Source organism: Lasioglossum baleicum, chromosome 3 (assembly GCF_051020765.1).
Source record: "Lasioglossum baleicum chromosome 3, iyLasBale1, whole genome shotgun sequence".
Lineage (NCBI taxonomy): Eukaryota > Metazoa > Arthropoda > Insecta > Hymenoptera > Halictidae > Lasioglossum > Lasioglossum baleicum.
This window is the reverse complement of record NC_134931.1, coordinates 9,960,548-9,973,840: the sequence shown is the minus strand read 5'-3', so window position 1 is coordinate 9,973,840 and position 13,293 is coordinate 9,960,548. Positions and strand designations below refer to the sequence as shown.

Below are 13,293 nucleotides of genomic sequence, written 5' to 3'. Positions count from 1 at the left end.
ACTATCGTCCGATTGTAAAGGGAATCGGTAATCGAGAACGCGATTAGTGAATGAGACTGGACTGATACGTTAATGAACGCATTAACAGAAATCGAAAATTGTGTTCAGAAATAGTTTCGCTCGTACGTGTAACGCGCTCGCGCTCCTTCATAAATTGTGTCTCGCTTCGTGAAGGGCTTTGTGCAACGAACACACATCGAACGGATCGACTGAATTCTTTATGATCGTATTTACGGCACACATTCCAGCGGATCGCGTTCGACTGGATATTAGAGCCGACCGAACGAACGCCGGACAAAAGCGACGCGAGTGCCTATGTGTTCTATACAATCACTGCTCAACAAAAATTGTATAATTTATCTCTCATTATTTTTCAATCACCCATCTCCTTACCACAATTTATTACTTACTCCAATTTATTGTATGCTTCCTTAATCTTCGAGATATTAAGATAGTTGTGCACGAAATTAACCAAGCATGTGAAAAAATGACAACAATAAAATAATTATTGTTCTTGAATTGTTCCCTCTTAACCCTTTGCACTCTGAGCTATTTTAAATCGAAAATTAACCATTTCTTCCGACCTAGAATAATTCCATTCTATGTATATTAATTTTTTCTTTGTACGATTATGAAATTGATATAATACCTCATGCAATACTTAAATGTTTAGTAATTGATTAGATAGAAACATATTTAATAACGTAAACAATATTGTAAATAATGGTACAACAATTTTTAGTGGTGACTCTGATTCACCACTCGAGTGGTAAGGGTTAATTGTTCTTTTTATATTCTCTTGTACATTATCTCTATGCTTAGAACACTTTAGACTTTTATAATACAATTTTTATGGCTCAGAAAATTGGATAGAATGCCAACAATAAAATAATTATTGTTCTGGAATTGCTCCCTTTAATTGTTTCTTTTTATATGATACACATTCTTGTACGTTGTCTCTATGCTTAGAACACTTTGGATTTTTATGGCTCAGAAAATTCAATAGCAATTACTGCAACTCGAAATGCAATTTAATGAAAATTTCACTCTATAAATACTTCAAACTTCCCTGCATGTTTTTGTAAGGTGAAACACAGTTCTACAATTCTATATAAATTGTAGAAAATTAAGAATATAGTGCCTACCAAAAACACCAAAGGAAAGTCGCATTACTTATGTGATGATCCGATAAAATCCTCCACCAATAACTATCACATACTTCTGTATCTTCAGCAGCTGTAAAGAAATCCGAGAAAGATGATGCCTTCCCTAAAGCTCCGCCGTCTACGTATGTCAGAATGTAATGCGTGTATACCATAGATTTAAGAACCTGGGCGTTGAGAAATTCTGAGAGGTTTTTGATATCAAGAATACCAAAAGGGTGTTGAGGAACAATAAGAACATATCTGAAACTTTCGATCACCTAAACGTTATCCAAAAACAAATACTTAAACATTCAGTTGATTCTAGAAACATTACCGTGACACTGTGAAACATGAGTGTCTGCATAATTAATGAATCAACTTTTTATCCGGCTTCTATTTTTTGCAATTGATGCAGTGCATTTTTATTTTGCATAAAGACCTCTATTGATTAATATCAAAGAACATACCTCCAATATACCATCAACATCAAATACAACAATTTCAATTACCAAATAAGAAACTTCCAAAAGATAGCGAGTCGACTAATACCCCATCGATAGCATCAAAAAGAGGAAACAATCGGACAAAATAGCCATCGATCGCCGAGACGTCGATAGCTCGAAAAAGGGGGAAACAAACAAAAAAAACAGATTGAACGGTGGAATCCGCTAATAGCTTTTCACGCTCCGCGGTTCTCACAGTTCTTCGGGTCCGTCGTCCATGCCCGTTACACCCTCAACCAGTAATACCAAGGTGCATCGCGGTTGCCCAATATCCCACGAGTTGCGGCTTTCTGCCTGTCGAGCTCGAGGTCTACCTGCTGCTAACCGAGGAAAGTCCAGACGTACATACACATATATTTCACACGTTTGTGTGGAGCCGACACGGTTGCACGCGCATATGTTGTACATAGAAACCATGTATTGCTGTCTGAGCATTCGAATGGGCACCGAAATTCGAGCAGGTGAAAGCTCTCTAGACTCTAGACGTCTGCACCGTTTGCCCGACAACCACCTTGTCAATGATTTTTCTAACAAGGAGAAGTCACAGTGGCGAGGTCATCAATTTTAATTAATCTTTTTCTGGTGGATCTAGAGCGTTTCCGACAATACTCATTATTTATAAAGATAATTAACATTTACCTTTATGATATCCAGAAAATACCTTGATATACTTAATTTCTTAATCATATCTTAATTTTTCCGGGCTTTATCTGATTTCAGTATTCTTGATACGCAACAATATTGATATCTGACAGATCCATTTTTCCGACATGAACCAAGTTTACTTTACGAATGATATCAGAACAGCAAAGTGTCTATGCAATTCATTAGCATTCATAAAATGTACGTACTGCCGAAAATATTTATTTACGGACTGTCCATTTCCTGCACAAAATATATGTATAACTAGTTGGACTATTGACAACCGCACCAATAAATAAATAGCAAGATCAGAAAGATAGAGAAAAGAAAATAGATACAAGGAAAAAAGGACTTGAAACTTAAAATTGAAAGTAGAAAGAACAAAAATGAAAAATCCCATAAAAATAAAAAAAAAAGTTATTAATCGTAAGAGAGATTTGAACACGTAACGTCTACCACCCACGCTACCATACCTGATGCGATGCGATTAAGAAATGAAGTATATATATAAATTAAATGTTAATTATCTTCATAAATAATAAGTATTGTCCAAAACGCTTCGAGATGGCTCAGCTTATTTTTGCTCTAGATTCACCAGAAAAAGTTTAATTAGAATCGACGACTCCACCACTGTGACCTCTCCTTGTAAGTCCAGATCTTCTTGATAGTTATTAGGTATTACATAGATTGTGGATCTTTATGCAAGACTTTATAAATTGATTGCAACAATAATCAACCGTATTTCTATCGCACCATTGTGTTGCCCACTATCGAAAAACTGCAAGTACGGTTTGTGTTGCAGGTTCAGTAATGATTGTGAATTGAAGCGGCGGTCAAGGTCTGAGTGGCGGACGCACAAGAACGTCGGCGTTGTTCTTTCGTTCGAGTGCTCACCCAGTCGTGTAAAAAATTTCATTCGATTAGTTCATTTTTTGCTCAGAGCTTGTCATCAATCGGCGAAAACCCAGCTGACAATTAGTGAACAATTTAAGAAAAATGAGAAGAACATGTCTCACTTATATGGAAGAAGCTACAGTTCGAATATGTATATCACGATCAAGTGGAACAAGCATTCCATTGTAATGCACTTCTGCTAGCAATTACGCATGTTAGAATTCCTTTAATCACTTTTATGCAACTAATTATTTTACCTCATATTCCAAGTCGAAGGTATTGAACTTTTCATTGACGACGTCTGTGCAATGTACTAACTCATAGTATCAACATTTATTAAACGAGGTCTGACTATACAGCACCACTTTTACATTCATCATTGATGGACTGCGGATCTTTATACAACAACAACAACCATTTAGAAGCTTCTCTTTTTCTTTAATAATCTTGATATAAATTAAACATGATGTATTGACATTTTCAAATCCTTGTAATCTTTGAACTACTTGAACTATTTTAAATTACACCAACTTGTTTTTGTCACAAATGGATCAAATCCGCAGTCTCATTATTACATAGTTTCTAGAAATGAGGATGAAAGCGTATCAAAAAGTTTAAATCGTCAACACACTATAACTAAATTTGTAATTGCTCAAATAACCAGTTCTACAGAAAAATCAGGGATTGAGCGAAAAACTGAATTAAAGAACTAAAAAAAACGTGGTAAAAAGGATTACATTGAAGAGTATAATGGAAGACTCGAATAGAAGAGCTAAACAACTTGAAAGTAAACACTTCTATTCCCGAAAAGTATAATCAACAACCACGACGATTCGCAGTCACTTAGTATTGATTTTGACTTGGAGTGCAATTTCTTAGAAGCCAACATCGATTGCAAAAATTGAAAGCAAGAACAAGGAGGAGTGCGCGCATATAGGATTAATTGAAAAACGCGATGATACCGGTCTCATTTTTCCGGAAACGAGGCATCGTCTCGATTTATGTGTGTTCGCACGTTGGAATCATCTCCTCGCCGGTTGTACCGCTAATTGCGGACCGCCTTGTACAGCTAGAATTTCCTTCCATTAGCCGAGGTAAAAACGGCAACCGTGTCTCGCGCGGTTCTTCGGTTCTTCGAGAAACGCGGCGAAGAGAAGAGGTTGAAGAAGTATCTAAAGGATAAAGGCCGGATCCGAGTAACCAACCTGCGTCTCGTTATCTGAAGGGGAAACAGGTCGAAGGGAGCTAGATGACGGAAGGCGGAGCAGCCGCGCCGCGTTGTTGTTGTAAAAACGACCTACTAGAATTAATTAACTCGATATACGGGGAACCGTGTACTGAATTGGGTCAACTCTGATCTCGTAGATCAAGAGTGGGAGCAACAAACTGTCCTTTCTAGATCCACAAGATCCGATATGAATGAAAGAAACAACGATGGGAGGAGATACGATGCGTGGATAGATATCGATGTACATACACGGGAACTCCATTTGCTGGAACGAAATTACTCGCTGTGCCAGATTTACTCGACTATACTTCTGACAGTCATTGTCTGGGTGCTGTAGCTTTTTCGTTAATAGCCGCGGCGAATTCAATTAACTGAACCCGATTATGAGGTAGGGACGACTTAACTGGTGATGTGGGTCTTGGAAACTTTGTGGAAAATGGTGAGGTATAGTCGCGGTTCGGCTATCTTTATTGCTGGAGTGTAACTCTTGTGTTTAAATTCATATACATATAGTTTAAAACATATGTTTAAAGAACAATGGAGTTAAACGTTCATTAAAATTCCATACTGATGACCGTTCTGTCAGTGCGTTTTATTAAAATTGGAACTTTAAACAATTTATAAAAACTGTTAAACCTATCCAAACTCAACTATCATTATTACTAGAACTTCTAACGTTGCATATAAATTCGTGCATAGCTAATCAAAATATTTTAGAAGCAATGAAATTAGACGTTCGATGAAATTCGGTACAGCTAATCACACTGGAAGTGCATTTAATTAAAATCTGTCTATAAACACACAAATCAGTTTACCATTTATTGCAAATAAAATTATAAGGACACTGCTGATATTAATTTTGATTTCCAAAGAAAATGTCGAAAGCTCGCGCCGTGCGTTAGAATCCATTCCAATAATTAATGGTTGAACTAAAAATGATAAGGAACATCACATTTGTTACCATAATTTGTATTTGATAAGTCGAGTCATAAATCATGCTCGACGAACCCACATAATCTAGTAAAACCTGAGTCGAAAAATTGATACAATAAAATGTGAAACTGAATGCCACGAATTCTCACTAACCATTTCTCTTATAAGAATATCCTAAAAAGCGTTGAATTTGGAGTTGTGCAATTTCGATTGCGAGAGAAAAGATCTACATAGTTGTCCGAGCGTTGTATCCTATGGCTAGATATTAGTAGATATCTCTATTGTATACCGATCTGGAAACAGAGCGAGCCGAATTGTTATGCAACAATCTGCGAGCCGAACGTGTAACGATTAAGTAACAATAAGTTCACCGCCTAAAGTGCTCGCTCCCCGTGCAACGACTTTTAATTCGCGCACAAAGGACAGTCTATACACGCGGCTGGTGTGCGTGTCCTTGTAACAGTTAAATGAGGAGCAGATGTATAGAAGGGTTTCGATTTAAATACCGCGGAGAAACGTATATTCCTTGGAAAACTAGTAGGCGACTTGTCTCACTCAGTATATGTACATAGTCTTTTACGAGATATTATCGAGCCTCTATTGAGTCACGCTGCACATGCTACTTCCGCGTGAACTATGCTATAGGAAAATAGGAACCACTGAGGTAATCAAATGCTTGCTAATCTCATTTGCGAGCGTGTGCGTCAGGAAAAGGAAAAACATACTTCGGCGACAACCGGTACCAGTTCAACGTGAAGCTTCCGAGGAATTGATGAATAGTAACTGATAATGTTTGCCAAATCAATTAACTCCGGAAAAGAAAATGTGTAGAAAATATTGATAAAATGCATTTAGGTTGGAAATGATTGTAATTATTGCTCATTTGCCAAAATCTGTGAACTCTAGAAAAGAAAATACGTGGAGAATATTGATGAAATTGTGTATAATAAATGTATTAAACCTAATTATTATGGAAATTATGTTTTGGTATGTGTTATGTTTGGCATGTGAATGGTGGAAGTAGCATGCGAAAGGAGGACTGGGAGTAAAATGGTTCAAAGGAAGAGATTAAAAACTTTTGTAATTATATGTGCACATTTGGTACACTCTTCTGATTAATATTATTCTTTTTGTGTTATTCTCTTGACAATGCTCGTACGAGTCTAGACAAAGCCTTGAATCAAGGACATATTACTTTGGAAAATGAAAGCAACTGTTATAGCTTCTTAGGACACGCCTTGGAGTACATACGTCAAGGTCACTGGAGGACATAGATAATTCAGTCGGAGAAAACCTAACGCTGTCTGCATTCTGTGTATTGTGTCAATTAGCCATCTTAACACGAGGATTCTCGAAGTACTCGTAAAATTACCGTTGATAGGGTTTTTATGTAATTTTATAATATTTATAATTGAACACCAGCTTAATGCACAACCATTGCGCCATTTTAAATTAACTCATCACGTAAAATTATGTTGTCTTCGAGTTCGTTTCTCTGAAGCAAAACTCGAGAGGATAATTTTAATCCCGAGGGATGTTTCAATGGAAAAAGAAAGACCTTGAGAACGCGAGTCTCTTTATTTATGCATTTTGTGCATGTGCATTGTTTAAAGACCCAGTAGGATAGAGACTTGTTGGTGGTTAATTAACCAACGTATTCGTTACAAAGAAGAGCCACGTTTTTAATTTAGTGAGAGCATTATTAACCAAGTTCAATTTTGTTCAAGAACTTTTCATAGATGCATAGAACCTGGACATTTTTATATTTAATATAATCTTTACCGACACAACCCTAAGTAGATCCTATTAGAAAGTTCTAGAACTCGTACGATCCCTGGTCTATGTATTTCGATCTCCAGTTAACAATAGGTTTACGAAAAGTGACTATCCTACATTATTTGTTCTTACTATTTTTTATAATATATGTATACCCAAAGCCATTTGTTGAATAATTAGGATATATCTTTACAATTTCACTAATCGTACATTAAAAAATATTAGAACGTGTCATTTCGACTACGGATTTCATACGTTGATAACAAAAATGAATATTATGAATATATTAGTTGAACAGTTACTAAAATTATTAGCACTAACCATACCTAGCACAAAATGTGACTAGTATGCGTCGTTTAATAAGAATTGCAAGAAATGTAAATAAATTCGGTGTTGCTACAATACGTGCTTAACTGAAGAAATTTATTTAATAATGTCTAACGCAAGCGTCGTGGTACGATTAGTCTTAAAGGAAGAACTTTTTCGTTGCCTTCTCTTTCTTACAATTGGTAAATAAAACTTATATTTCGCATGAGAATCCGCAGTTTAATCATCATCCCGTGCTCAATCCAATTCGAGACCATCGCGGAGACCGTAAAGCGCATGCATGATCGATGATCGACCGACGTATGATCACGTCGCTCGGTACCATCCCGTGGAATCAAGCAGAACAAGCGTGGTTCCGATCGGAGGAAATTTCAAACTCGTGACTCACCGTCAGGATTGGTGAAATATCCCCAGGTGGGGGTCGCCGTGGCCGCCGATTGGAGGACCACGGCCAGGACACTGAGGGCCAGGGCACCGGCGGCGCCTCGCGCCGCGACGGCGCGCTTTTCGTTTCGTTGTGAATCGGTAGTCGTCGTGGCGACCGCCCTTACGTCTTGACGGTTGGTCGAATCGGTTGCCATTCTTCATTCCGTTCCCGTGTCTCGTCGATCTCGCTCCGCTGCGCAACAATCGTTCCCTAGCCTCTTCTCAAAACTCTGAACCCGACCGTTCGTCTCAGTCCTCTTTGTTCACAGATATCCTTCACTAGTTTCGCGTACTTTGATTCCACGATCAAATCCAAAACATCCGAGGATGTACCCTCTTCTAACCGCGCCTCTAATGCCTTCTCTATCAAGGCCGACTAATTGCATCCGCGACGCGCATCGTCGTGCCTCGATGATCGAATCTAACACACTCTCCTCGATGTCGCCTATAGCACAGCACGGACAGGCCCGGCATGCGTGCATGCATACACGCAATCGATACTTCGATATACACCGGTGGGAGAGAAAGTAGCGGCGGGGACGAGGTGTATCGGCTTAGGCGAATTCCACGTTCCGTGTCACTCTTTCTTTCTTTCTTCCGTTCCCCGAGAAGGACACGCAACACACACATACACACACACCGTATACTTCACCTTTCCAGTGAGTTCGCGTATGTATGTGTCTGTGTGCCTCTCGCTTCCTCCCTGTTCACCTAAAACCCTTCTCACCTCTCTCGCGTATACGCGCCTTGCTACCTCGTGGCACGGCCCGGTACTCTCCAGAAACCGGTTTTTGCGATGCGCGAACCGGCGTCGGCTAAAAATAAAAGCGCCTCGTATTCTCTCTCGAGCTCTGGCTCCATCCGACGCCCGCAATTTTCTCTGTCCCCTCGTTACCAGGAGATCCTATCCCCTAACCGTGATATCCTTCCGGGTTACCTCCGCAGGAACGGACAGCAACAACCTCCTCCTTCTCCTCCTTCTTCCTCCTCTTCTTTAGTTCTCGGTATCGATTCGATCGAGCGTGTTCGATCGTCCGATCGAATCGCCCGCGGTCCCTCGGATCAGCAATCACGTCCACCACCTGTCATCGCTGGGCGATCAAAGATGGCGCTTACACGACGGGGTAGATCCTACTTCCTGGATCGACGATACAACAGAGGCTTCGCAAGGATTCCACGGTTCCACCGATCAGCAGCGGGATACCGTTGTCACAAAGTCATTCTTGAGAAACGTCGAGACCCTGGCGCACACGATCGATCGCGTTCGCCAGTGCACCGAGCTCTCGAGCCAGTCCGCTAGGTTAGGTTCGTTCGTGCTGGACATACGAACCGCTTGATATTTACCAAGGCGCTAACTTATCGATCCCATGGTATCCGGGATACACTCACTTCATTTCCGCGTCGTCTCCTCCGTTGCGCGTTTCTCGCAACCAGTTTCTCGAGACTTCGTTCCTTCGTTCGTGCATCGGTCCTATCACCAGTTCTCTTCCTTTTTTTTCTACCCCCACCCTCCGTCGATCCTTCGGTCCCGTTTGAAAATCCCGTCTCGGGACTTTCCCGCTCTTTCGTTGGCCGCGCACTCGCTCACGTACCAACCTATACGCACCGTGTCACTGTGTCACGAGTCGCACACGCACGTTAAACGCACACGCTTCGTTAACAGGTTCCGATCGAATCCTAGGCTTACCCTCAGAGCCACTCGGTACGCTCGTGAGCACACCCGAGCACGAACGACGGCACCTGAATTTCCACGATTACGATGTTTTACCTGGTGTGCAGTACAGACGGCGCAGGGGAACCAGTTCCACGGGGGACGACACGACACGCAAACGCGCAAACGGCGCACCGCGAGATGTTTGTACTTGCGTATTCCAGCCGTGTTGCGTACCGTAGGTGACCAAGGGTGCAACGGAGATAGGAGACCAACGGCTAAGGCCGCGGAAAAGAGACAGAAACAGAGAGAAACAATACGCGTACGCGAGCCTGCGCGCTGCGCGGCATACTGACGCGACCGGCACCGACAAGCTGACTCGAACACCGCGGCTTCTCCCACCCTTCCTCTCTCTCTCGCACCATTGCACACTGCCGCTACCTAACCACTCCTCCTCTCGCTCTCTCTCACCCGCTCTCCTACCCCCTCCAGACATCTTCTTCGCGCGACTACCCCCTCCAACAGCACCCGCTCGGATTTGCATCGCTGTCGTATGACTTTCGTACGACATATACCCGTTACAATTGCATTCTTGGAAACTGCATGCAACCTTGCATTTTTATTGTACGGCTCGCTGAGGTTACTAGTTGTTCGCGTCCTGCTCGAAATTTTGCGAGTTAGTTTGCCTTTGGACTGTTCAGAACTGCACCGAATTGATGCAATTACGTTTGAAGTTTTAATTATTCTTGAGAAGTTTCGAACTGTTTTTTTTTTTGTATCTAACTTATATATTTCATATCAATACTATAAAAGTAAATGCATGAAGACAGGAGAGCTTGACCTTTTATTACTGTTTGTTTTTTAAGTCTCCTTAGCTATACGTTATATGACTATGACTATACTATACAGGGTGAACACTATAAAGCGTTACAGACGAATATCTCTAAAAATATTGATTGTACGCAAAAATGTTTCAGATGAAAGTTGTTCAGTACCGAGGGAGGCATCATATGGTGGGACTTTTATTTTTCCCGGTGGACACTCCAAGGTGAGGTGAAGGTCAACTTTCTTTTTTTAAATGAAATGTCCTATTTTTTATACCATATATCGATAGAGTATCAAATTCTGATTATAAAAGTGTTGACCTTCATATGTCCTAAACCTAATACTTAACGAGATATTATCCAAAGAAGAAAGAGAATTGTTTCGATAATATCTCGTTAACTATTAGGTTTAAGGCATATGGACATCAATGCATTTTTACTCAGAATTCGATAGTCTATCGATTCATGATACAGAAAGTAGGTCTTTCCATTTTAAAAAATCAAGGTGACCTTCTCCTCACCTTGGAGTGTCCATCCGGAAGAATAAAAATCACGCCACATAATGTCCCCCTCGGTACTGAACAACTTTCATCTCAAACATTTTTGCGTATAATTAATATTTTTGGAGATATTCGTCTGTGTGTGTAACGCTTTATAATGTTCACCCTGTATGTATATTGTTAACGTTGGTGCTTCAAGTACCGTTAACTGCACCATCATATTTGTCTGACACGAATGTACAACAGTGTTTTATATTCACATTTACGATTGAACGCTTTTTGTAAGGGATAGTAATCTTTTTTATTTGCATTCCCAGTGGATAATGTTGCCATGAGTTCTCATTAATGGGGACTGTAGATCTACATTCTGCGCGATTCGATATGAAAACGACGATGATTGCATCGTAGAATAACGTTGGGAGGATGCTGCGGTGTGTTATATTATAATTAACCTAGTCTCACCTGTAACTATTCCGACTTTCCACAGTGTATGCAAACTGATATACTTTTAGCACAGACTTTTAAACGGCCGTTAATGTTGCATCTTTGGAGCACTGCTGTTACATACTTCCATAGATTGTAATTAGGTTGCGGATGCTCGTGGAAACCTACATTAAAACCTAATTTATGCACGCAGTTAACGCATAAAATCTGTGATGTGATCGTTATAACTATGAGACTGAGATTTTATCATATTACAATTTTTATTATTAACTTGTAATATTTATAGATTTATAGCGAATGTGAACTTTCCAAGACACTGTATTAGTAGCATCAATACATAAAATAAATTATAATTTCTGTATTCTGTAAAGTTTAAGAAAAATTTAAATTTTGTATAAACATCTGCCGAATCACTACATATAATTACTTACGAGAGTATTAATCGCCAATTATATCAGAGTATAAAGCAGGATTTTATTGAAAAATAAATGTTTCGTAGCATCCACGACGTCCACGTACTTTCAATTAAATTTAATTTGTTCCTTCATTGGATAATAACGGTACAGTGACTCCATATTGAATGAAAATTGAGAAAAAGTATTTGCAATTTATTTAAACTTATTAATTTTATTTTTAATCATTAAAACTTTCCTTATTGAATTATTATACAAGGCACAAATACAGAGAGAGAGAGAGAAAGAGAGAGAGAGATCGCCTTCATAAAGATAATATTAACATTACCAACCATCTGTCGTATCATAAAACAGGTTTCGACTAAAGGATACACTTTGTTGTTCCCACGTGCCTTATCTAAATTGAAGCATGTGCTTTGTCTGGCCTGTCAGCCTCTGCCAGTACACTTTTAATGAACATCGTGGTGAATGTAAATAGAGTGTGAACTGGAAACGGTTGATCTAGAATGGAGCAAACGTTCCAGATCTTGAACATTCGGTACCGGAATATTTACATTACGCTGAACACGACGGCAGTGCAAAAAGGCGTCCTGACGTCAGCGCATAGTGTGCGGTTTGAAGATAATAAAAGGCTTGCGCGGCGAATTCATATTGTCTTTTGCGGGCGAAGAGAGGACTCGTTGATGAGAAAAGGCGAGACGGAAGTGCCAACACTGTGCACGTAACATGTCGAGAATTTTACAGGCTACTAAAACCGTCGTCACCGGTAAATCTGTTTACGAACCACACATTTCCACTCCGAACGATGCAATTCGACATAGATTAGCTTTCGGATCTCGGCTGGGGACTAGGATTTAATTATTTTAGTCGGGCTGTATCCAATATATTTTTTTCGATGCAGCAAATATTCCGATTGATGTTGATGTCTTGCTGATGAATTCTGAATTTAACTTAAATTCATAAATGGATCATGATTTATTTATTTCAATTTCCCAGTGTCCAATACGTCCCTTTCGGAATTAATTGATGCTAATTAATCTGAATATTTTTCATCCACCAATAACTTCTGGAACTCGTGCACGAAGAGAAGGATTCTTAGCACGAGCAAATTCTCGCATGGCGCAATATCCCCTAAGCGACGATTTAAACACACATTTGCGAGGAAAAAACACGTGTGACGCAGAACTGTGCAATTACGGAAGTGTATTTCGCCCGTGCGCTTTGCACACAATAAAAAGGAAATGCAATGGTACGCGCGCGCACTGTCAACAATTGGGGAGGCTAACGTGAGCGAAATACGCATCGGTGTAATTAATATCAAGGTCGTTAGTCGCTTAATGCGTCGAGTGTAATCTCGATGCTCTTTCTCCCCTTGTACGCGCCGTTCGAAGGAATTTCCGTTCCGATTTCACCGTAATCATCAAGATTAGCGTTGGAAAAAAATTCAGTAAGTAATCGTTCATAATTGCACAGTTTAAGGAATATTTCCTATAATCTCGAGTATATCATTCCTTTCGCGTTCAATTTTCATTTTGAACAAATAGTTACCGACGCCAGATGAATTCCAAACGAATCACTGATGATACA

General features: G+C 39.9%; 1 protein-coding gene across 1 annotated transcript in view; it reads right to left on the bottom strand.

The window, feature by feature from the left end:
• LOC143221901 (uncharacterized) overlaps nt 1–8,049 on the bottom strand; it is a 69,106-nt gene extending 61,057 nt beyond the window's left edge. Inside the window, exon 1 of the mRNA XM_076447559.1 lies at nt 7,837–8,049. Within this exon, the coding sequence (XP_076303674.1) occupies nt 7,837–8,029 (193 nt within the window). The 5' untranslated portion in view covers nt 8,030–8,049. The remainder of the gene's footprint in view (nt 1–7,836) is intronic.
• Nucleotides 8,050–13,293: the final 5,244 nt, after the last annotated feature.